General features: G+C 37.2%; 1 protein-coding gene across 2 annotated transcripts in view; it reads left to right on the forward strand.

Annotated features, from left to right (window-relative positions):
* Positions 1-26,733, forward strand: part of TRIO (trio Rho guanine nucleotide exchange factor) — a 257,034-nt gene that overhangs the window by 174,156 nt on the left and 56,145 nt on the right. For both annotated transcript variants that reach the window (XM_083358364.1, XM_083358365.1), the window contains exons 32-34: positions 626-768; positions 1,629-1,728; positions 7,907-8,150. In XM_083358364.1, coding sequence (XP_083214490.1) covers positions 626-768; positions 1,629-1,728; positions 7,907-8,150 — 487 coding nt within the window. The remainder of the gene's footprint in view (positions 1-625; positions 769-1,628; positions 1,729-7,906; positions 8,151-26,733) is intronic.

Genomic DNA, 26,733 nt, shown 5'->3' on the forward strand with positions numbered 1-26,733 from the left:
AGCAAGAAAAGTCATAAAATGGGTCAAAACTCATTTAACAACTGATTTGCTTAGCAACAGAAATTTTGGGCTCAATTGGGGTCATAGGTCAAGGACTATCTGTAATAGAACGTCATTTTTAAACAGACAGATGACTCATAATGCCCAGAGTTCAAAGCAATTCTTGAAGACCAAAGTTGCAAACAGCAAGACATGACACTTCTTGTGAATAGTGTGTCATCCTAGCAACTCATACAAACTTTGTGGAAGTAAGTGTGCCAAGAAACTGGAAGTATCTGTGTGTAAATTTTAAACAGGATTTTCTGACACCTCTAATTAGTCTTATATTATACTATATGTTCCTGACTTGCTGTCATGATCCACGGATACTTGTATATAGATCATCGATGTAAAATGCAGGAAGCAAAGTCTTATCTTAAAAACAATAGATTAATAGTGAAATAAGTATTCCTTTTTTCAAAACTAAGGAGCAAAAATATTTCTTCCAATGCTTTGTATCATTCTTGTTTAATACATTCTGTTACTTGATGAGCATGACTTTTCAAAAGTCCGTTCTTAACAATATACCAAAACAAATCAGATTTGGTTTCAAATACTTGTAAACGCAATATTCTTTATCTTCAAGGCTTCCAGTATTGAGAACAAACAAGATTGGATCAAACATATCAGAGAAGTAATACAGGAAAGAACAATACATCTCAAAGGAGCCTTAAAAGAGCCTATTCACATTCCTAAAACTGCACCAACCACAAAACAAAAGGGAAGAAGGTTAGTGGAAGTCCAGTCTATTTCAGGAAATGATTCTTCTCTTTTATGCGATCCGTCTCAACAGAGTGGCTAAACTATTTTGTGGGAAAGTACATTCTGTGATTTTTTTTTTAAAAAAGCATTCTGGATGATGATGATGATGATGCTAAATTGCAATATATTGAAAATATTTAGGTGGATTGGAACCTTAAATACAGGTATGTATCAAATTTGATTGATAAATCACTCTGCTTAGAAAGTTTACTGTATAATATACAAAGTTGCAAAAAAGTGAAATGCTTATGGGAATGAACAAATGGAACAATCTGTAAGAATTATAGCATTTTGAACTTCTTAGGAAAAAAAAGTCTGGAAGGAAGAAGGACACATAATAAAAACGTCTGTGTTGTCCTGAGATTTAAGTGCATATCAAATAAAATATTAGCTATGAAATAGTGATGCATATAAACACAATGTGTAATACTACAGTGGAGTAAAGATAGCTGGAGATATTTTACACTCTCTCAAAATATTAGAATCCAGTAGCATATCCTGGTATGAGACTCAAAATAGATAAAAGATATAGAGATTAAACTAGGATTTGCAATAACATGGTACATTAATTTGGGGAGACTTCAGCAAGGAATTGGACAAATTAATACAACATAAGGTGACTGATCAGTTAGTACTGTATATATTTAATACTTGTTATAATTAGCTGTAATAGTATTGGCTAACGAATTAATGAACAGACGGATACATTTCTGCACTATTCTGTTCTGAATTGAAATATCCAGCTATTTCAGTATGTAAGATGATGATTATTAAGAAATTGAGTTAAGAAATGCCTGTAAGAGACATCAAACATTTTATCCTTACAGAGATGGAGAAGATTTGGATAGTCAAGGAGAGGGTAGCAGCCAACCTGATACTATTTCAATTGCATCACGAACCTCCCAAAATACTTTGGATAGTGATAAGGTAAGTCAAAGATAATGAATTTCATTATTTCCTTTGTTGTTTAGCTGAACCCACAATGAAATCGTGCATACATTTTTCTTCCAGTAAGCAATGTATCACATAAACGAGTCTCCAGAACCCAGAAATTAGAAACTCGAAGGTTATTAAAGAATTGGATTTTTATCTCTATTTTTACATCCTCTGATCTCCAATAAATTCAGAGTTGGTTGTGCATGTCTTCCAGATGGTTAATAGCACTAAGCTATTAATGCTCGTGTTCCCTTAGTTTCAGCTATGAAAATTAGATCCTTTCAGTTTGTGCAACACCATTCACATAGATAAAAGGCATATCTACAGTATATATATTTTTTAATTCCATTTATATCCCGCCCTTCTCCAAAGACTCAGGGCGGCTTACAAGCTTAGCAGTAGCCTTCATTCTATGTATATGCTTGCTTATTAGGGCTTTCACACACACCCCAAGCGGCATTATTACAAAGTCAGCTTAATTGCCCCCAACAATCTGGGTCCTCATTTTACCTACCTCGGAAGGATGGAAGGCTGAGACATTTGTGCAATTACATAGAAAAGAGGTGGTTGTTTCCCCCATCAGTTGAGGGGTCTGGGTTTGTGTGTATGTGAGCGTAGGTTTACGTGAGATAGGATAGGGGCAAGAAAAGGAGCAGAGCATGCCCCTGCTATGATAGAAAAGATTGCTTCTTTAGACAGTCTTCTCATTTGAAAAGCAAATTACTGAAGATGCATCTGACTTGCACCCTTGGCCTAATGTTTCCCTTCCAAAAAAAAAACCTTCATGAAGGGAGACATTTCTTGCTCTACATAGCTTTTTCATCTTAGAGCAGAGGTCGCCAACCTTTTGGGCACCAGGGACCAGTTCTGGGGAGAAATTGTTTTTTTCACGGACCGGAGAGTGCATGGTTTTGTGTGCTGCCTACAGGGGAAATAGGTCGACAGACGATGCCATAGCTACTGCTTTACACTCTGTAGCAAGTCATCTCGAGAAGCCTGGAAGTTACGTCAGGATGCTTTTTGTTGACTACAGCTCGGCTTTCAACACCATTTTGCTGAGCATTCTCATCGAGAAGCTGACTGACTTGAAATTCTCCCCCGCCATCTGCGATTGCATTCAAGACTTTCTTGGGGATCGGTTACAAACAGTGAGGCTCAGCTCTGCTTTGTCCACCCCCCAGAAGCTTTGCACCGGCACGCCACAGGGCTGTGTGCTTAGCCCCTACCTGTACTCTTTATACACTTATGATTGTGTATCATCTGACCCATCCACTGCGATAATCAAGTTCGCAGATGATACAACTATCCTATGTCAGGGATGTCAAACTGCCGGCCCACGGGCCGGATACATCATAGCAAAACCACGCCTACCCCATTGCCGGCAATGGCAAAAAAGTTTCGATATGTCGCGACACATCACGTGACGTTGCAAGTTTGACACCCCTGCTCTATGCAATGCTATCTCCTGACAACAAAGCTGCCACGGGAAAACAGTCAAAGCTTTGCTCTGTAAATATTTAGACACGTTTCTAAAGACATAGGTATGGTAGAATTGAAGAACATGGAAAGAGGATGAGAGGATAAACCTTTTACCTATATTATTATCCTTGTGTATTTTGAATCAGGAACGGGCACATAAATAGGACTATACCATACACCATACTGCTTCATTAGTCTGAATTAAATAATTTTGTAGAAAGTAATGAGAGATGACTATTGGAAGACCTAAAAGATCAGGTTAGGGACATCATCATGGGCAAGCGTGTGTGCTTGCACAAGTGGAGTTGCGTGTGCTCACATGGTTACCTGTCATTCACACGGACTCATCTCCTTTCCCCCCACCACCACCAGTCCATCAAGCCAGAAAGGTTGGGGACCACTGATCTACATGTTCACCAAGAGTCAACACTGACGATGACTCATGATCAGTAACAGATAGTATTAGTAGTAATGCTAAATAGTCAATTATTTCAAAGAAATAGAATTTCAATATGTTAGCTAATTGAAGAAAAATGAAAGACCTTTGGGATATACAGTGATGATGATGAGTGAGAAGGGTTCTAGAAAATCAAACCTCGACCTAGGTCAGGGGTCGGCAACCTCGGCTCTTTTATGACTCGTGGACTTCAACTCCCAGAATTCCTGAGCTATGCTGGCTCAGGAATTCTGGGAGTTGAAGTCCACGAGTCATAAAAGAGCCGAGGTTGCCGACCCCTGACCTAGGGCATTTGGACAACATTGTTGAGGTTGATTTTTTCTGAACAATATTCAGTAAAAGATTTGAGTTCCTTGAAATGAATATGCACGAACAATCATAGAATACCGTAATTTTGAGAGTGAGTCAGTGAATGAGATGATATGCAATTTGTCTGATTAACTTAATTTCTGCTTGGCTGATATAAGTTAAACGATAAAAGTAAATTACTGAAACCTATTTTGATACTTATCAGGTGGGGCAGAAAGAGTGGGTATGGGGATATAAAAACCCAGTCCTCTACAAAATGTAAGCTTGTAGATGATATTAAAAGCCAATTGTCAGCCCCTCTTCATCCAGTACCTTAATGTGGAAGAAGCTGTGATTATCTAACAGTGTAAGATCATGATTCTGGTTCATTAATCATACACTTAAATAAAAGTGTATGATTTCCAGTAATACTTTCTGTTCTCCTGTTATTGTTTAGATTTTGCTTATTTTGCTAAGAAATTAGATTTTTAAAAGTTTTCTTTTTTAGTCATACAAAACGTGAGCAAAGCTTCTTGGCTTGTTTAGATATTTTAAAAGGTCTGTAGCAGCTGGAAGCATTTCTATATATTGAGGAAATGCATTTAGCCTCTATATTAAGTTTCTCTTTTCTGCCTTAATACCCTTGGAACGAAACTATAGCGGGAAGATTCATGACTTCTGCACTTCGAATGAAAGTTTGGAGTAGTCCATAAGGCCACATTTGCCTTTGCTATTAATCTTTGGCACGTTTCCTTACAAATGTCTTTTTTATAGGCATCAGACACACAGGTCCTATCCAGGCATTATGAATGCAAGCACTAACAGCTTGATCAATATGCACAATCTTAATGCTCGCTGATGTTTACTAGCCTCATTTTTCCCTGTAGATGTTCATCCCGAGTGCCGATGGCAGCATCAGGGAAGCCTTCCAAGATGCAACTGCACTTGTGTTGTCTTCCGTGTGATCCAGGAGTATAATAATGCTTCCTGGCTTATGGAAACCAACATGACTGCAGTTGTATTAAGAAAGGCTTCACTGCATACATTTGTAGTAAAAATGTGAATGATTGAAGAAAAAAAAAGAAATCGTTGAGTAAAGTTGATGGTAAAAGGAGGGGAACGTTGAATGCTTCTTGTCTGATTAAGATTAAGATAATCTTTATTGTCATTTTTTACTGTGGGCACAACGGCACACATCAAAAATGAAATTCAGTTGCCCACTCTCAAAGTGAAACACATACATGACACACACCTAAAACATACTACATACAACATATGTATAGACCTACACCCCTACATATACATAACAATAAAATATTAAATACTGTCCACCTTGAATATATAACGGAAGGAGGAAGCCTGAGAGTTCACAAGGTTAATGCTGTATGGAATGAAACTGTGGTTGAATCTGGATGTTCTGCTACGAATACCACAAAGCCTCCTTCCCGATGGTAACAAGGAAAACAGGTCGTGAAGAGGATGAGTAGTGTCCCAGATAATCTTACAGACCCTGTTCAAACAATGTTTCTGTGCTATGTATTAGATGGGAGGGAAGGAACTGCCAATGATCTTTTCGGCCATCGTCACCACTCACTGCACCGCCTTCCTGTCTGAAGCAGTGATGCTTCCAAACCAGACTGTGATGCTGTATGACGGGATGCTCTCAATCGTCCCCCTGTAGAAAGTGGTCAGGACAGGGGAAGGAAGATGAGCTTTTCTCATGCGATGCAGAAAGTGCAGGTGCTGCTGTGCCCGCTTCATCAGTTTCTCACTGTTGAGCGACCAAGCCAGCCTACTTGTTAGCTGCACACCCAGGAATTTGATGCTGGTAACCACCTCCAGAGGTGAATCATTAATGCACAGAGAAGTGTGGCTGTGCCTGCCTTTTCTGAAATCAACAGTGATCTCTTTGGTTTTTCCGGTATTTAAAACTAGGCTGTTTTCCTTACACCAGTTCACCAACCCCTCAACCTGAAAACTTCTCCTGAGAAAATGTCATATATTCAAGGAAAGTGTCAACTGTGTACAGATGGATACCACTTAACTGTATTGCATCTTAGCCAGGATCCCATGGAATATCATGATGTTTGAATAATAGGGATGAAAATTGAATATGGGTTTCCCACATAAAGGCCAAGAACATATGCAGAATTTAGAGTACGTGTTTTCTTCTGATTGAAATTTATAGCTTTCTTGAGATTTGGAGGATTGGAAAATTCTTTAGGAACATTTCTCAGATGAGATCTTCCCAGTTTGGCAGTTTGAAATTGTTTTACTGAGAAATTCTACGATTAAATGTGTGCAAAACTAGAATTTTATTATTAAATTACAGTCCCTCCTCTCCCATTAGCCATTCGCTCCTTTCTTCCAATCTTCCTTCCTATGTTCCTTCCTTCTTTCCTTCTATTTATACCCCACTATCTATTACTAAAAAGCCAATCTTCTAATGTGGACATCATTGTTTTTTTCTGCCATTTCCATTTGCATCTACACTAACAAGGCCATAAATAAACCTTCTATTTGCAACATTCCTTCCTTAGAAGATGTACCCATTGTCTTGTTGTCTTGTGGTCAGACTTTAAATCAAAAAAGCCCCTTTCTCAGACCGCTTCAGGAATACAGCTGTTTTCAATTTTTTTCTGACTCCAATCTAAGGGAAGTAATATAAAAATAAATCATTTTAAAAAGCCCTAAGGGCTTTTTTTGCCTGTCTACCCTTTCTACCCCCAAATAAATTACCTTTGACATAATTTTGAGTGGACCGACTGCTAATATAAGCAGAACCGAATGGGTGTGGATCAAAAAGAATACCCCTCATAGACTTAAGGGGAAGGCAACATGTTTCTGAAAACGCACACCTCTTAACTTGAATGGAAATTATCCTAAGAGATTATGTGGGAGTAAGATGATTAATTCCTGCCTGTCTCTTGCCGGGTACAAGCTGATTTATTTGGCTTCATTATGAGAAACATGCATCGTCTTTTTCTCTCTACCCTCTCCCTCCCCACTTTCAAACCTAGGATCAGAAAACCAAGCTTACAGTCTGTGGTCATGGGAAAGCTTTGGAAAAATTCCAGCTAGACTAACTGAAGTTATAATACAATATGGTAGAAAAGAAGTAGAAAATTAATCTCTACATTTATTTTTATTTTTATTTATTTATAAGGATTGCCTGATGAACTAGAAAGATACATACCAAAAAGTAATATTCCTGAAAAAATGAACGGGTTGCATCCCTTTTTGTAATGCAAATCGCCAAGAGTAATACATTTCTAATCCAGACCACATCGCACATTATTCAAAGCTCAGAAGTGAAATCAAATGCTGGTTATTGCATTATGTAATTTCACAGGGAACCTATTTATTTTGGAATTTAGGAGAGATAAATTTCAAGCTTTATAACCAACGGTATAAATTCAAAAAGATGTCCTATTTTCGGAAATTTTCAACACACTTCAATAAAAAGAAAACCTTTTTTGTTACTGGATGATCAGGGGAATACTTAGGCAGTGGCATAATGTACCATGAATTTTCTAGGGAAATGACTGGATATTTTTGGATATAATGTAATGCAATATAATGTAAAAAACCTAATTAGAATGATAATAACAGTGATTTATGTTGACATTTCTTCGTGTATGTCTTGTAATAGTAAAACTTTATGTAAATTATTTAAGAATAAATTCAGCTTTCCAGTATTTTTCTTATTAAACTTATATCTGTTCTTGCCAAGAGGGCAGATATACATAAATGCTCATAAGAACTAAAAAAGAATAATTATGTAAGGACTATGATATATAATGCAAAGTGAGAATTGCGATAATGTCACTAGTTGTTCAGTTTGTTATGGAACCACTTCAGATGGTCAAAAAAATTGTCCAGATGGGTATGAATGAATTCTTCAACACAGAACACTGAGGTTTCTGTTTTGCTTGCTTTTTCTAGTTATCTGGTGGTTGTGAGCTGACAGTGGTCATCCATGACTTTACAGCATGTAACAGCAATGAACTCACAATCCGTCGTGGTCAGACAGTAGAAGTGCTAGAGAGACCTCATGATAAACCTGACTGGTGTCTAGTACGGACTACTGACCGATCCCCAGCTGCAGAAGGACTAGTTCCCTGTGGTTCTCTTTGCATTGCCCATTCTAGAAGTAGTATGGAGATGGAGGGCATCTTTAACCACAAAGGTAAGAGAATTAAGTCTTAATTAACCCTATTTAACAGTGCTGTGGTGGATATTGTAAAAAACGAGCAGAATGCAACTTAGAACTCCGTAGTTTACATAAAATGAGACTTTGTGAAACTTTTTTTGTAGATTGCAAATTATGAGTTTTGGGTTGAGTTGTTGCTTCTTTCATTGCGGCCTTGATTATTTGTTTAGCAGATTTGTATTACTGCCCATCTTAAACTGGCAGCACGGTGGCTCAGCAGTTAAGGTGCTGGGCTTATCAGCTGAAAAGCTGACAGCCCAGGTTCAAGACCTGAGCTCCATGGAACGGGGTGAGCTTCTGCCAACCTTTCACCTCAAAACCAAGTACAAATAGATAAATAGGTACCATTTTGGTGGGAAGGTAGAAGCACTCCATGACATCATGTTGGCTACATGACCATGGAAATGTCAGTGGCCTTGAAACATGACGTGCTATAGTTGGCAACAACCAATGGAGTGAAAATCTGCAGAGACTCCTTACCACCTTAAACACAACTCTGTGTAGCTCAATAAAGCCTGGTAATTGTTTGCGATTATAAAATCATAAACCGTAAAACCTTTTACATAGGGCCCCACTGAATTTTTCAGGGTGGAAAAATTAAAATATAGCTAATAATTTAACTCATCTTATTAGCTTGTTGACTGTATTGCATGCATTTTCAAAAAAGAGAAAAAGTTTTGCATAAATCTCGAAGGCAAAAAGCATGAGTGTAAATGATCAATTTATTGCCAAGGTGTTTTATTTATATGATCAGGAAGTCAACAGATTTACATTCTAACGATATTGACCTTCTGCACTTTTCCCCTGTTAATTGCACAAAGAAAATTTAAAACATTCCTTGATTGTGCCATTTATAAGGTAGACCAATCTTATTATCGTCAAATGTCTGCAGAGAAATGGGAAGGCCCCGGCCTCTTGGTTTGCCCTATCGCTGGAAAAGTCAAAAATTGACAAGAATGACATGCATTTCTGCTTTCCTGTAAAAGCTAGCAGGATATGCAAGACAGATTTCACCCCTGAATTCTTTATACATACCAGAGAGTCTGAGTAGACAATTTCAGTGGTCATCACAGATAACACTAGTCTTTTAAGTCAAGTCAAGATTTATCGATTCCTGTACTTGAGAATGTTTGGCTCCCTAAGGAAATCATAAAAAAAATTGTATAGAATCATCACAAGTGATATTTATACATACATAAATGCTGCTCTGTTTCCACTCTATAGTTCTTTCCTCATCTTCCTCCTTGTCTTTGTAAAATAAAGCCGATAAAGAGGTCACTGCTTATCCTAGAAGGCAGATTTAAACTGAAAATATTTTTTTCTCCAAGTCCTACCATCTAACTCTTAAGCTCTACCATATAACTAGAGATAGTTGATTTAATATATTCCTTTAGCTCCATCTTTGGTGGCCAAGAATGTTCCTTTGTTCTAATCTTGATAAGTTTTAATGGTTCACATTTAAGTAGCTATTTGATTTTTAATTGACCGTCTTCTGAACACCTCGAAGCAATTCCCAAGACTTTAAAATTATTTACCACAAAATTTATTATACAGTGAAGCAAAAAAAAACAACTAGAAGTTGATTGTATCTTGTGGAGGGAAAGTTATTCTTCATTCAGGGATAAAATGGCCTTTGGATAGTTTTCAATCAAAGAGATTAACTTTCAGCCAAGCATATAAAAAGTATCATTATTTGAAAAGCTGGAAAGTAAGATGAAATAATGTCCTTGATGCTTTCCAAAAGTCTTTTTCTCCTAATCATTCAGTTTTTGCAAGCTAGCTAATTTTTATCTGTGGTACAGAGGAGACATGCTAATTTCAGCAAACAGCACCATCTTTGTGTTTGTAACTAAAGCTGTTAAATCCTACTCAATGCAGCTGGTAAGCTTGGAACTGTAATACATTATATAGAAAACCCTACTCTGTCCAGAATTTTTCTTAATGTCATATTGTGTTTATTTTCACATAGTATTGATTCTGATACAGGGACGCGGTGGCTCAGTGGGTTAGGACACTGAGCTTGTCGATCAGAAGGTCGGCAGTTTGGTGGGTCGAATCCCGAGTGCCACGTAACAGAGTGAGCGCCTGTTACTCGTCCCAGCTTCTGCCAACCTAGCAGTTCGAAAGCACGTAAAAATGCAAGTAGAAAAATAGGGACCACTACGGTGGGAAGGTAACAGCATTCCGTGCACCTTTGGCATCTAGTCATGCCGGCCATATGACCACGGATACGTCCTTGGACAAGTGCTGGCTCTTCGGCTTTGAAACGGAGATGAGCACCAGCCCCTAGAGTCGGAAACGACTAGCACGCATGTGCGGGGGAACCTTTACCTTTTTATTGATTCTGAAATGATTTGCTGAGGCTTCCTTCTTAATGAGAGTAGCGGGGGTGGGGTGGGAGTGGCTTACTGTAGTTAAGACAAGGGTGGAGAGAAGGATCAAACTGGCTGGCTATCATAATTCTTTGCTGCTGAGTTCATAACCAAGAACACCCTCTTTTGTTCCTTAGAGAAGAACAATATCATAAATAAAATTCCTGACAATCTGTGTAAACACAGTATTTAAGCATTTCAGTTAGATACTTGTCTTTTCTCTTCTGGGATTGGGTGGCCTTTGAAGCTGAGAAATTTGGCATGATCATTCATGTTGCATCTTCCTTGAAATGACCGTTAATTATATAGTAGAAAAAAATAGGAATGTAATCTACCATATCTAAGCAAAATTGATCTTTTCCCTTTTCATTGAAATATGTAGGGCTAGAACCCTCACTAGGTTTCTGCAGTCATATACTGTATGTAGTTATGTTTTTACTGTTTCACATCATGCATTCATCAGAGAAATATTTTAATATTTAAAAAAATTAAAAACCTTAAGCATATGTTGGGAAGATTGGATAAGCTAAATAGACTAAAGTCTATTTAGCAGTGGGCTAATGCCTCCTTAAGTAACACCAGCTGCCTGCAATTAGTGCAGGTTCGCATCCCACCAGGCTCAAGGTTGATTCAGCCTTCCATCCTTCCGAGGTAGGTAAAATGAGGACCCAGATTGTTGGGGGCAATAAGCTGACTTTGTAATAATGCCGCTTGGGGGTGTGTGTGAAAGCCCTAATAAGCAGGCATATACATAGAATGAAGGCTACTGCTAAGCTTGTAAGCTGAGTCTTTGGAGAAGGGCGGGATATAAAAATAAATAAATAAATTCATTTATGCAACCTTGTTGGGTTACTGTCTTTGCTTCTTTGGGAATGCATTCTCTTCTGTGCTGAAGATATTTGTCATGGAATGGGCAACTCGCCGCAGCCAACTTATCGCAGCCAATTAGTCATGGGACAATTTGACACAGCCAATTTGCTGTGGAACAACTCTCTGTGAGATAATTTAGCAGTTCAATTTAATTATTTAAAAGAATTAAAAATTACTTTAATTTTTGTCATTCACATTTCATTTTGTCGCTCATTTTTCATCCTTTCTTTAATGATTCTATTCCACCATTTCTTCAATATTAGTATAACTCTTGTCTCAGGGCAAGTTGGCCATGGCAAGCTGTCCCATGGCAAGTTGGCTGTGGCGAGTTGGCCGTGGTGAATTGTCATAGACCCATTCCTCATCAGGAAAGACATGCACATGTAGCACTAATAGCTGGGCTTGGCTTTTAGAGTTAATGCAATCACCTTTGGCTACAAGGGGACATCTTTCCCAGAATGAGTGAAATAGTGAAATAGAAGCAGAGAATAAATGTGAAGAGGCCATATGTTTTCATGGTGCTTGGACGTTACTTAAAACTATAATAATTTAAGATCCACTAAAATATATTGCAATGTTGGAAGTTGTCATCCAAGTTCAGGAAAAGGTCATAGCTTTCTTGTATCCAGGAATCTGTAAAGCTAAGGAATCTTTCTTTCAGTAGGTAGAAAACCTTTCCTAATTTGAAAAACAAAAAGATATACACTCTTGATCTGACAAAATTTGCTACCTTATGACATATTGTGAGACTAAGACATTAAATCACTAAGAGCAATAGCACTTAGGCTTATATACCACTTGGTAGTGCTTTACAGCCCTTTCTAAGTGGTTTACAGAGTCAGCATATTGCCCACAACAATCTGGATCCTCATTTTACCGACCTCAGAAGAATGGTGTCAAAAATGAAACTTTGGCATCTATGTGCCTCTTAGTTTCAACTTGCCATTAGAATTGGGAGGGGGAGGTGTTGCTTTAGAAGTGTTTAGATGTAGAAATAAAACCTTTATGATTCCTCTGAAGGCCGTGAGGGCCTGAACCATTTCCAAAGACACTGCAGCAGGTGTGGAGGAAAGGCAGACGGTTCCCATAACAAAGTAAAATTGTTTACAGAAACTATGTGAGAGGGCGGGGGTTTGGCCGGAGAGATTATTATTTAGTGCTATGAGTTTTGCTTCGACAGTACCATGTTGTGCATTCAATAAACAGTAAGATTTTTGGAAACAGAATGAACTTGGTGATTTATTTGGATCCTCAAGCTGGGTGTTGACAGATGGAAGTCAGAGTCAACCTATTCAGAATCGAACTCCTGGCAGTGGGCAGAATTAGCCTGCAATACTGCATTCTAACCACTGTGCCACCACAGCTTTTGCTATACAGCTAGGTCTTGGTTGCATCTACCAATAGTTACTGTATTAAAGAACTCAAATAGGACTCTTAGCAAAATATATAACTTGTCCTACAGATAAGCTCAGTGCCAGAGGACTGGATTATAGCCAATCTTCGCTAGTTTTTAAAAACGAATCCAAGAGAGTTCTAGGAAACTACAGGTCAGTAAGATTAACATCTCTTCCAAGCAAATCGGTAAGAACTATAAAATTAAACACATCAAAGGATGTGTTTTGTGAAGAAAAAACATTGTGGCTGCCTCAAAGGCAGACCTTATCAATCTTCTAAAATCCTTTGAGAATATTAACAGACACATGGGTGACATTATGCACTTGGATTTTCCAAAAATTTGACAGTTTTTCATTAAAGTACCCAAGTAATTTAGTCATCGGATTGAAGATGGGAGGTTCTGCCTTTTTATGGATTGCTAACTATGTTAAAAAAAATCCAGAAAGCAAGGAATAGGAATAGAGTAAGTAATTGCCTTAATAATGGACAAAGAAAGAAATATATATTCTCAAGGATCTCTGTTGAAAATAGTCTGAAATACCCTGATGGGGACAGAATCATAAAATTATCTCAATGTTATTTTTCCCCCACTTACCATCTTATCACATGGGCTCCAAGAAGCTTTTGGGGGAGGCATGTCTCCCTTTTGGTGTAAATATATTTAAAGACACTTCCTTTAGGTCCTGGAAGAATCTGTTAGACATTGTTGGTATTCTGTTTGTGTTATATGGACTGGATCTTCTATGTGAATCCAAGCAGAGTAGAAGACAGAAGGAATCTGCATTTGAGGACTCAACAGGACCAAAAAGCTAGATCTTTTGAATGGAATGGACTAGCTGATGAAAAGGCTGCTACATTGGGAAAGGACAAACTGGATGTCAGAGAAGAGAGCTTGACAAAAGTACTGGAATATTAAGAAGCTCAGGAAAGAGTTATTTTCTTTTTTTTATATAATATTTTATTAATTTTCCAATTTTACATTTGAGTATTTAAAAAGCCAACCTAGCAGTTCAAAAGCACGTAAAAATGCAAGTAGAAAAATAGGGACCACTACGGTGGGAAGGTAACAGCGTTCTGTGTGCCTTTGGCGTCTAGTCATGCCGGCCACATGACCACGGAGACGTCCTCGGACAAACGCTGGCTCTTCGGCTTTGAAACAGAGATGAGCACCGGCCCCTAGAATCGGAAATGACTAGCACGCATGTGCGGGGGAACCTTTACCTTTACCTATTTAAAAAGCAATGTGGTGACTGGGTTAATCAGTAATTCAATAACAAAATCTTTAGTGCAAATCTCAGGTTGCAACATCAGATATTTCTTCTCTTTTTCCCTTAACATTTACTATCTCGTATTCAAACTAGTACATTTCTAATTATATCAACTCAATAAAGACATCATTATTACATTTATTAATAAATTTTTGGCTTATACATATCTTAATTACATTTAATCTTCATAAATCCATATCCTGTTATTAATTTTTACATAATTTTTAACTTATCAATATTCCAATTTAACCTTTGATATCCATAATTTTCAGACCTTGGGTAACCAAGGTTTCCCTTATCTCATTTCACAACAAACTATAATGTCCAAAATACACATTTTATCTATTTAAATATAATCTTGTTCTATTTCCTAAAAGTTAGCTATTTCCTACCATATGAAGTCATCTACTTAATAATATAGTATCCCCTTTGATAAATCAAAACTATTATATATATATATATATATATATATATATATATATATATATATATATATATATATATATATATATTAATGTCAAACATATTCATGATAATTAATTTTCTTTTCCCTTTTAGATCTAATTTTTCAATATTAGACAAATCCTTATTTTCAACTAGTTTCCAGCTATTTTAAATCTAATAACCAAAATTCCCCTTATCTCAACATCTCCCTTTAACCCTCTAATTGACAATATAAAATCCCCTCTAATGAATCAAAACCCCAATTTTTTCAACCTTATTCTAGCTTTCTTCCTTTGCCAACTTGGCTTCCATATCAGCGCTTTTAAATCATCAAATAAATCTCCCTTCATTCTTATATATGTTAGTTGAATTAAAGGAGACCATTTAATTGCCAGTTTTCTGGAAGGACTAGCCCATTTGTATTCATTTAGTTGTCACCTTGTTATTCCAGTCCCCCATGTTTGCTCTGATATATTTCTCTTCAATTAATTCTGTTCTTCTTTCTCAAATTTCTTCTGATTTGTATAGAAAGTCATTTCCCTTTTCAGTGTTGTTACTTCCTTGTCTGGGTTTTTCATCAGCTGTACTTGTCGGTCAATTGAGTCTTCTGTTTTAATATTTAATTGTTCCACTTCTTCTGTTATTTCTGTATTGCTGGTTCTTTGGTTGTAGTCAAAGTTTGGCTTTGTGCTCTAAGCTGGCATCTTGATCTTTTATTTTAGGTCTCATTTTATCACAAGCTGAAAGAATAGTTTCGTGTATTGCGTTCAACATGGCAAGAATTTTTTCCTGGTCTTCATCCATCTCTCACGTGTTTGTAAATCATCTTTCTAGTAAAAGTTGTTTGTTAAGCAATAGTCAGTAAAAGTTTACATTCACAGTTCAAGAAGGCCAATTTTACTGCACAGCTGTTCTCTTACAGTTGAATCTCTCACACGTGGTGCCAAGGTCAGGAAAGTCTTATTGTTCTGGGCTCTGAGCCAAGTCTCTTTTTAGGAAATAACAAATTGCCATACCACGCTTCACCACAAGATGTCACTGATACTATTTAAGATTTTCTTTTTTCTTTTTTTTTCTTTTTCAAAAAAAAAAAAGTCCCAATTTTTTCTAATCCTTTTTCCAGTTTTATTTCTTTTTTTTGTAGATAAAAACAAAAGTCTCCAGTAAAGATAGGAAAATTTTTGGTCCCCAAATCTCAGAAACATATGAATCCAATTAGATTGTTCTTTTAAAGCTTTGATTCCCCTAGGTAGTCAGACGCTGCTATTCTTAGAGGGTGGGATAGAAATTCCCTTCCCTCTCTCCTCACAGGGGGAAGATATTTCAAAAAGCTTTTATAGGAAGAAGGTACTTAGGGTAAAGAGAAGAGAAGATCTCACCCACTTTCATCCACATTGCTTTCAAAGTGCTTGGTAGTAAATTTGACTTAGGCTGTCAGCAGCTTAGTGACGAGCCATATTACTATGGCCAGTCTTTTTCCCATCAGTTTGAAGAGCTGCCCCGGATCAAGTGGAAGGGCTGCCGCCCTTCTGTGATCAAGTGGGGGTCCTCTCCTTGCTCATCGCCCCTACAGGGCGACTTTCATCCCTTTCCAGGGTCCCCCAGCGGGATAAAACTGGACACTAGAGATAAGGCTCGCCTCCATGCATCCACCAGGGCTACGATCTCAAACCAGAAGCCCAGGAAAGAGTTATTTTCTCTTCTTCTGTTCTCGTCACTGGGCTAAAGTTAACCTGAAGTGTGAAAATATTGAAGCTGACTAGCAGAGTGAGCACATCAGAATCATGTTAAGGAATTATTTATTTATTTATTTATTTATTTATTTATTTATTGATTTGATTTGATTTGATTTGATTTGATTTGATTTGATTTGATTTGATTTGATTTGATTTGTATACCGCCCTTCTCCCTAAGGACTCAGGGCGGTGAACAGTGACATAAATAACAGAATGGACAATACTGATATTGAAAACAAATTAAACCCTAATTTTGCCCAAATGCAGAAGATAGTTACCTTAAAACAATAATTACAACAGAACCCGTCAGACCAGACCGGATTGCTCAAACAGATATGTTTTTAGGTCGCGTCGGAAGGAGCGAAGGTCAGGAGCCATCCGGAGCTCAACCGGTAAACGGTTCCATAGGTCAGGCGCCTATGCCTGTATGAATCAGGGAAGAAGGAAACCAAATATTTAAGAAACTAAAAAAAGAGGGCCCAAATATTTTTCCTGCGTGGACTTAAGCTCTCAGAATTTTCCAGACAGCCATGCTGGCTGGGGAATTCTGGGACTTGAAGCCTACATATCTTAAAGTTGTCAAGATTGGGAGCCCCTGCTGTCGGTAGGCACTGAGTTAAAGTGCACATTGTTTCCTCAGTGGGTTTTCTTTCTGTATATCCAATTTTAATCAGTCATTATTTATACCAGAGGTTGAGGTATATTTCTTGCTATTCAGAACAAAAAAAAAATCCAAACTGTTTCCATCTGGTTTTCTCTTAGGAAATTGAAAGTAACTGTAGAACTGGACATAGATATTTTTTGTCAGAGGTTTGAAGTGTTGCTTGCTTAAAGGGTTGCATGTGAGAAAATATTGGGCACCTGAGCCTTCACAGGAGATAGACATTTACTGAAAGCATATAAGGAGACCTTGTAGCTGTCTTATATCATTCATGCATTGCTGATTGCTCAACTATTCTTTTATCTAAAATATTTTCTGCTGCAGCTCTCTTTCTGTGTACCTCATGGGTGTCAAACTCGGCACGTCGCGTGACGTGTTGTGACGTATCGCGATTTTTTTGGCATTGCCGGAGCTGGGGTGGGCATGGCACTTTGACACCTTTGGTATACATAGACATCTTGAATTGAATCATATACTATTAAGGTTGATTGGTCAGTGTTCTGTTTCGAGTTGTAAACTTAGAGCTAAATCATGTGTGTGGGGGGCACTCTCAATACAGGCGGTCCTTGACTTAACAACAGTTCGTTTAGTGACTGTTTGAAGTTACAGTGGCACTGAAAAAAGTTACTTATAAAAGGTTTTTTTTACCGTTGCAGCATCCCCAGGGTCATGTGATCAAAATTCAGTTGCTTGGCAACCGACTCATATTTATGATGGTTACAGAGCCCCAAGGTCATGTGATCATCTTTTGCGACCTGCTGCCAAGCAAAGTCAATGGGGAAGCCAGATTCAGTTAGCAACTATGTCACTGACTTAACAACTGCAGTGATTCACTTCAACAACTGTGGCAAGAAAGCTCGTAAAATGGGTCAAAGTTCACTTAACAACTGTCTTGCTTAACAACAGAAATTTGGGGCTCAATTGTGGTTGTAAGTCAAGGTAGATAAGTGCTCATCTTATGTTTATGCATACCCCTAACCCTCATACCTTAAAATCTGCCGGTGTGGGTTTAAGAATTTGGTTCATAGTGCTGGAGCAATCTGGCTGTGTCTGTTACAGTACATCAAAGAAATCGGTTCTTTATTGTTAAACAACGTACTAGATCAGACATGTCAAACACAAGGCCCAGGGGCCGCATCCGGCCCGCGAAGTGGTTTCATGTGGCCCGCGAAGCCATCCTGGAAACAGTGAGGGAACGGCCCCAACTGCCTTGGCCCCGGCCCAGAGACCCTCCTTCTGCCAGAGACCCTCAGATCTGTCCCACTCCTGCCCAGGCCCCCATAGGCACCCTTGATGCAAACGATGTAGAGCTGGCCACGCCCACCCAGTAGGCCATACGCACTCTAGCCACACCCGCCCAGTAGGCCACGCCCACCCAGCCCCCTGAGGGCAACTGCAATGCTGATGCGGCCCTCAATGAAATTGAGTTTGACACCCCTGTACTAGATCTTACTGACTCATATACCTTGGTGGATCGGCTCTTATATTTTTAATATTTCATTGTCCAACTGAAATACTGTATTCTTTTTTTTAGAGATTTTATTAGTTCTTTTTCCTTACGTACATATGTTAGTTTTTCAACTAAAAGTCTGGGTTCAAAAGCGCTAATATATAGTCAAGTCCTAATCTTTGGTTCTTTCCTCTAGCCATTTGTAGAATGACTCCCAGGTTTAGTAGTATTCTGTTTCTTCTTTATCTTTCAATCTCATCGTTAATCTGTCCATCTCTGCGCATTCCAATATTTTTTTTAATTACTTCTTCCTCTGGTGGTATTCCTTCATTTTTCCAGTATTGGGCGAAGGTTATTCTTGCTGCTGTTGTAATGTGTAGAACCAAATATAAACTTTGTTTATTAATCTTTTCTGGTATTATACCGAATAGAAAAAGTTCAGGATTAAATTCTACATGTTCTCCCAACATTTTTTCTAACCAAGCATGTATTTTTATTTCCAATAAGCCTTTGCTTTACCACATGTCCGCCAGATATGATAATACGTGCCTGAATTATGTTTACATTTCCAACATCTATCTGACATATTTTTAAACATTTTTGCTAATCTTGCTGGTGGCAAGCGCCATCTATAAAACATTTTATACAGATTTTCTTTATACGAAGTTGACATTGTCAATATATAATGAAATACCGTATTCTCATCCTCCCAGAGAAATAAGTGCTGCAGACATGTGCTTTTTCTGTGTCTCTTTTATTCCAGACTTTTTCTCTGATGATTTCCTTTTCTAGGTTGTCCTGATCTTTGAATTTAAAAGACTGAAAAGTACTAAGTTGTTACTTTGTTATAATTTTCAGCTCTAATCCATTTGTTATGGCCCGTTCGTGCTTTAACAGCAGTATTATTTCTTTGAAGATTGCTAAATAATCTGATTGCTTCCAAACCCACCCACCCCCACCCCAATGCTAAGAAATGTCTGAAAGTTAACTCTGCAATGTAACAAGGAATTAGCTTGAACTTCAGTTAGGCTAGTTACGGTATCACATCTGGCTGTTCCCTAGTGTGAGCCTGAAATCTGGAGTTGTGCTGGGTAGTGAGTCAGAGGATAGCATCCCCTGAAGGGAGTAGCTTTGTTGAAGACAAGGGAATTTACAAGAGCTGAAAGCTTAAATGCATTCTCTACCCCACCTCCTGGCCAAGGAGTACTTAGAGCGGAGAGGAACAGGAGAACACCAGCAGAGCCTTTGTGTAGAAATTTTCTCCAGAAAAGTACAGCAGTGGTGTAAGGATTTTACAGCCGCTACAATTTACCATGTCAGATAGAACTGACACTCTGCAATCTCATCATTCTCCATACTGCGGAAATGGACAGTCTGACAGCTGTAAATACTGGATCCTGGACTTAGGTATAAATGATACGACAAAATTTCTTTGGAAGCCAGAATGCATGCTTTGTGTGTTTGTGATATTTTTTTTCCCATTGCAGGAGCAGACGCATGTAGATGCATAAGTCGGGGCTTAAAAGTAGAATCAAATGTATTTCCAGTCGATTCTGGGAAATTGATGAGGATCTTTAGCAAATAAATGAAGGACCGATTCTATCTGTAGCAAATTTTAAAAGGAAAATGCACATCAAAATGGGAAGACTAGCACTGGTATAACATATATTGATCTGCCTGATTATATTTATGTGTCACCAAATCCAACCTAAAATTAAAAAATGTAATTTATGAAAGTATCAGTGCTCAGTTCTAGAGAGTACACCACATCAAGTTGGACAAAAAAGGCTAATACTAGATTTTCTTCATTGTGCACTTTGTATTAGATAGATACAAAAGTTGTATATTTGGCTGTTACTAATTTCAGCTGTTTTAGTCTTCTATAAAGAAACCCTGGAGTGTGTGGGTTGATGAATGGATATGCATTTTTAACTTTCCTGCATGAAAAATAATGAATTCAAATAGAACCATATTAAATAACATACTGGTTTTGTTTTCTGATCAGTCAACAATAATAAAACCTTTAAAATGTCTTTTTACAGAGTTTGTGAAATGCTTGGGTACATCTTAACCTTGTCAATGCACAAAAGCTGCAAAACCTTTTGATAAAGCCTTTGAATTTATATTTTCATTCTCATACAGTCTGATTAAAATGTATCTAGTTATATTTGTATTTTCCTTCATGTATTAATGCAATAGAACAATCTCAATGTTCTAAAAATTTAAAGTACTCTAATGTTAGATGTACATTCCAGCCCTATGCATAATCTCTCAGAGGTTCAGCCCCTCTAAATGTCTGCAGCAGCTGGTTGAATTCAGAATAATTTCACTACAAACATGTCAGTATCTGTATAGCTGAGTTAGAGGTATTTACTTATTTATGGGTATATTAGTATTGCAGACAAGTGTTACGCTGAAGACTAAAATCATAGGAAAACAGCAGGAAACTCTTTTTATTGCTATTCGTTCATGAAAGAGTTTTACTTCTGCCTTCTGAAAAGTGTGATAGTTTCTTGATGAATATTTGATTTCTTCCCAGGAGCATTAATTGCCAAAATATTTCTCGGATGCTTCAGCATGTAGTATTAGTAGCATAGATATTATAGGAGGCAAAATATCACATTGTTATAAATCATGTTCTTGCCATCTTAGTCTTAAGGTATGCTCCCGCTCATCGTATGCAACTAAGTGCATCTGATTACTTGACATAAGTTTTTATAGGTTGTTGGATTTATGAGGTGTCTAAAAGAGGAAAACGCCAATAAGTTCCTTTAATGCAGTAATATCTCTCCTTCCTTTTAATGTAGCCTGTATGCTAAGTATACTGAAAAAATATATAATTACTAATTACAAAATATTCACATTTACTGGAGTCTTGAATTCTTGATGATTGTTTGTCAAAATACACAGACTTACTGCAAATTTTAGGATGGAAAGAAATTCAAAGAGTTACTCTGAGGCATCTCTTATGCCTCAAGTTAAACATGACTGGCAAACAGATCTCATTCCAATGAGGTTACAAAGACTGTTGAGTCACCTTGCAATAAGTTTGTCATTCCCTGGGGCTTGTGCAAATCAATCTTATTCTGCCCTGAGCTTGATACATTAGCTATTAAATGCTTACATGTTCACATCTATTAAATATTCACATGTAAAATACATGTGATTTTATAAAGTGACTATTTCTTTTTAAATATGGGGAGATTATAATTAGGAAGTTGTGATCTTTCTTGATCCATTGTTGCTCTCCATGAAAATAGGCAGTCCTGAAATATTATTTTCTCCCAAATATCTAGAATTACTAAATCACAATTTTAAGGTATTCATATGTTGAGACAAATACTTTTTGTCATCATGTAATATTGTAATTTTTTTACAATGTTGTAACTCATGATTTTTAAAAACAAGGGGAATGTTTATAGTGTCATATGCCACACTGATTTAAAATAGATTCCCAAATGCAAGGCAAGTTTAGGATTGTCTTGCCTCCCTTGCAGTCAACACAAAATCCTATCCTATCTGTGAAATGTAGATGTAGCTTGGGTAGTAGATGCTGTCATTTCTCAGTGTCCTCTTTCATTTTGCAGATCCAAATCAATCAAAGGAATGACCACTTAAATGCAAATGGAGAAAATCCTAGGGTTATTCCAATCAAGCCTGATTAAAACCTATTCGGGTTGCTATTCCATGGTGTTGAATACTGCTTAATTCACAGTCTCCATTGTTTCCATATAGAATAGGATGTTATTGATTTCCCTTCTACTAGGATATTTGATAGAGAAACCAGACCTTCAGATTTGGTATACATTTCTTCTAAAAGAGCAGATCATTTTGGGAGTTGTTTTTGATTGTTACTTATCTCTGGATTCTCAAGAAACATGAGCACACAGGAGCACTCACTTCATGAGGTGGCATGGGCAAGGGGGCAAATAGTACATGTGTGACTACATCACTATGCAGTCTTACATCAGACGTTAGGATGATATGAAATAGTCATATTTGTATGAAGACATCACAAGGGGTGTGATGCCATTTTGGTGTCATATTTTGCTGGGGACACTTGCAGCTGTTGGATTGTGCTATTGGATTTGGTGGTACCTCCCTTGGCTTAGTTACATCCTGAGTTGGCTATTACAAAGGGCAAGTGTCCAACATTTTAGTTGGGGCAAAATATTGCATCTAGGCTGCTAATGAAAGCATAATACTGAAGCATATTATATCTGTACTGAAACATTTGCCCCTCATTCTAATTGTTTTGTAGACAGAATTTTAAATAATGGTATTGGCCTTTAAAATCTTAATTACCTTATGGCCTGCTATCTCAGTATGAATCCTTAGATATTAGTCAACAGAGCAGCCCTTAAACTATTGAAGAAAGTCTCCCGTTCTAATATCTATTTGTCAAATACATAGGAAAGGATCCTCTCCAGTATTGCTTCCAGCTTATTGAATATGGTTCCTTAAAAATGCAATTCATAGTTCACCTTTTTAACTTTCAGGAAAGAAATCATCTTTAGGGCTTATGGACTAATCTAAAACTTATTAAACCATTCTTATCAATGTTTTAATTGCTATTGTTTCATGCCTTGAGTGTCCTAGAGACGGTAAAATGGAAACCAGTGAGATATAGTGGATAAGATGCAGGAATAGGTTTAAATCCTTTCTCGGATAGTTGCTATGGGGAAATATTGGAGGAGGGAGTATTATATAGGTTACCCCAAATTCCTGAGGAAGGCGGGATATAAATTTAACAAATAATTACAATAAAGTATCTTATGCAAATATTAATGGCTGAAGAAAATGTATCAGAATGGCAGAATAACCAAAAATAGATATAAATGCTACTCACTTAGAGTCTCGCTTGATAGCCAGAAAAATGTAGATTTATAAGGCATTGAAAAAAAATTGATAGCATTGTGTAACTTCAGCAATTAAGTGTTAATACAATTAATACAGATTAACAATATATATTACAGTTTAGATTACTTTAAATTAACCATTTAATGATTAATTAATGTAATTAATTTATCCTTCTACAAATGGATCATATTTATGCAAGTATCACTGAAAGATGGGAAGTCAGTAAGAAGTGTAAAGGGTTTTTAAAAAAAAATCCAAGAAACAAGACAGAGTAACTAAGAGTGCAAATTTGTCTTCCCCGTAATATTTCCTCCAACAGTTTCATGTATAATATTAGTTATCATTGATCATTAGACATGTTTGCTGTGAATGATGGGAATTGTAATTCAGACCATCAGGACTGCAGCATACTGGGGAAAGCAGATGGGAGGAGTTTTCAATTAAGCTTCATTTTTGCACATTCAAGCAAGATCAGGGAGTTTCATTCTCTCCAATGAAAGGAATACTATCTTTCTTCAATGAACAGCAAGTATGGAATATTTACAAATATGTAAGGATTCTATTGCATGACTATATTTCAGGCAGCTGGCGCCACAGATTTAGCATATCTACTTCCCACAGTCTAGATTTCCTGCTTTCATTCCCATTATTTTCTGGACCATGTACATCCTTCTCCATGGCACTGCCTACGCCTTGGGTTTGCATGTTGGACCATAGTGTGAGTCATACTTCCATATGTGGTATTTATTGGCATAATTGATTCTAACTACATTTCAGGCGCATTTTGTGGATTAAATGGAACATGCCCCTTTTCTCCCAGTTTTTTTTTTAACATTCTCTCCAGTATGATTATCGTATGTGTATATAGCATCGCACCATCCATCTTTAAAGATAATATTGCTAAAGAGGGATTCCTGGGAAAGGCCATTCAGGAGGAAGACTGGAATGCAATAAAGTAACCAGTATAGCTGACAGAGTGGTGTAACTCTTGGATTTCAGCCAGCTCCTAAAGAAGCATATAGCCTTAGTTTTTCTGGCACAGATGGAAGTTGTTAAATGTATTTCTGTAGACCTCACCAGAGTCGGCCAGAACAATGACTGCAAAATCTCTCCTGGAATGGAGCACATCTGGGACTGTAGGAAGGCATGTCTGAGGGTTAATATACTGCAGGCCCATATTTCCTTTTCTACCTTCTCTCAAGAGCTCTTTTGTGCACATTTTATAAACAGGAAGTTTAAGCTAAAATATCATGTAAGAAACCAGAGTGGGTTTTTTTTAACTGTATATATAAAGTTTACTAATTTTTCAAGTACATGATTTCTATTTAATATTATTTGCATTGGTATTGTGCTCAATTTTACGTATTACCAAATGTAGCATGTTTTAGACAACAACAAGGCTTTATAAGTTAAAATGTCTTAATATTTATACAGGCTAACAATTCTGAGACTGAGGGAAATCCCGGTGTGGGGAGGGGGGGAAAATGGATCTATTTCACAGTAAATGACAGGAGGGGTTTGTTTCCCAGATTCTTAATTATTTGCCCCTAATGTCACACTTGCTGAGTGAAAGTGAACTGAAGAAGCATTGCAGATGACAAAACAAAAGAAGAAAACTGCCTCCCACAAATAGCCAAATAAAATTTATGCCTTGCTTCAGATTGTTGGGAGTTATGAAAAAAAAAGTAGAACCTGCTCCTAAAATAAATATTTTTAAAAATGGATAATTTCTTGACTCACTGTTGACCAAGCCCTAGAGCATGAGGGAGAGAAGTATTGCTGCTTTAAGCTAATGTAAGTTTCTGCCAATTTGCATTCTCCTTTTTCTAGTGATTTCTACGTCCCCCTTGCAGGGAGAGTTCATGCCTACCACTCTAATCTATCTGATGCACTGAATAGGGTCCATACATTGGCAAAAAGAGTTTTATTCTGCAATTTGAGGAAGAGAACATGGTACACACAATCAGCAAAGTGAAACTTTTTGAAAGCACATTGTAACTCCTTTCACATCCCAGTGGGTACCCAAGAAAGAAATCAGTTCTATCCAGTTTCCTCACCATTGTACAAAAAAATCTGTTGCCGTATTCCTGACTTAACACTGTAGTAGTAGATTACTCTGCAGCTACGTCTGTTTACTATATAATCTAAGCAAGGTTGACCATCATATTGTCATCTGAGGGACATTTGTATAAAAGTGATTACAATGTAATCAGAAACAGTAGCTTTTTTATTAATTCATTATTTCTGGAAGGAATTTAATCTGATTTAGAACGAATTGAAAGGGAAGAGAGTGGTATAATGCCCCTGATTTTCCTTCTTACTGAAGATTGTTTTTGATTGAAGTATATCATTGAAGTATATTCCACTCCATACACTACAATAATGTATTAGTTAAAGCATGCAATTCTTGGCACATTAAAACTAAACAAGCCAAAGGAAATATTTAGTTGGAAGAAAACTGTCAAATATACAAATCCTAAGCTTTAGTTTCCATTTGGAACAAGAGTTACGTTGAATATTATTAACAGTATCATTTAAAACAATGCCTGATTCTGTGATAAGGAGACCTATTGTTCATAAGCAACATGAGCAATACAATAGATAGTCCTTCATTTAACAAGCATTCCATATAGGAGGAATAGATTCAGATTTCCTCTTGGGTTCTGGATTTACATTACGGAATTTGTGCATATTTCCAGCAAGTATGGAAAACATGGTAGTCACTTGGCAGCATGTTAACTTGTATAGTTGAGTTTCCTCTGCCATTGGAAAGACCATATGCAATTCCTGTGATAAAATTAGTGAAAAGCCAGCACCTGCCTGTTCTGGGTACAGAATAATAAAAAAAAAATGTCATTATGAGGCAACTTCCTCCTTTCCTTTGTCATTTAAGTGGCTTCCAGTCAGTGAAATTAAGAAATTACATAATAACTCTTCACTTTGAGCTGTTGGATATATTCATGCACATTAACACTTCTTTAGTCCTAAAGTTATAGTTTTCTTAAATATTGCCCTAAAATAATATGTACCATCTACCATAGTAGTTGATTGAACAGCACCTATTGAATTTATTCTTAATAGCAAACCTGAAGTAATTTTCTATGATAGGGGTCTTCAAACTTGGCCCTTTTATGACTTGTGGATTTCAACTCCCAGAATTCCTCAGCCAGCAAGCGGAATTCTGGGAGCTGAAATCCACAAGTCATAAAAGTGCCAAGTTTGAAGACCCCTGTTCTATGATGCATAATGCAGCCTCTGTTTCCTCCTTGTGGTTGTAGATTCCTGCCTCCTTCACAGGCTGCAGCATCACGCCAATCTTGGACCAACATGAAGGAGGATTCATTGAGTTTATAAATGCATGCAGGTGTTTTGATCTAATATATAAAAATGTGTGCCTTCAGGGCTACACAATCCAGTATGATTCTTAGTCATGTAGAATCTGGCTTGTAGATATGCTACATGTCAGAATTAGGCAAAGATCCAGTTAATATAATATATTACTA

This window comes from Vipera ursinii, assembly GCF_947247035.1.
Source record: "Vipera ursinii genome assembly, chromosome: 3".
NCBI lineage: Eukaryota > Metazoa > Chordata > Lepidosauria > Squamata > Viperidae > Vipera > Vipera ursinii.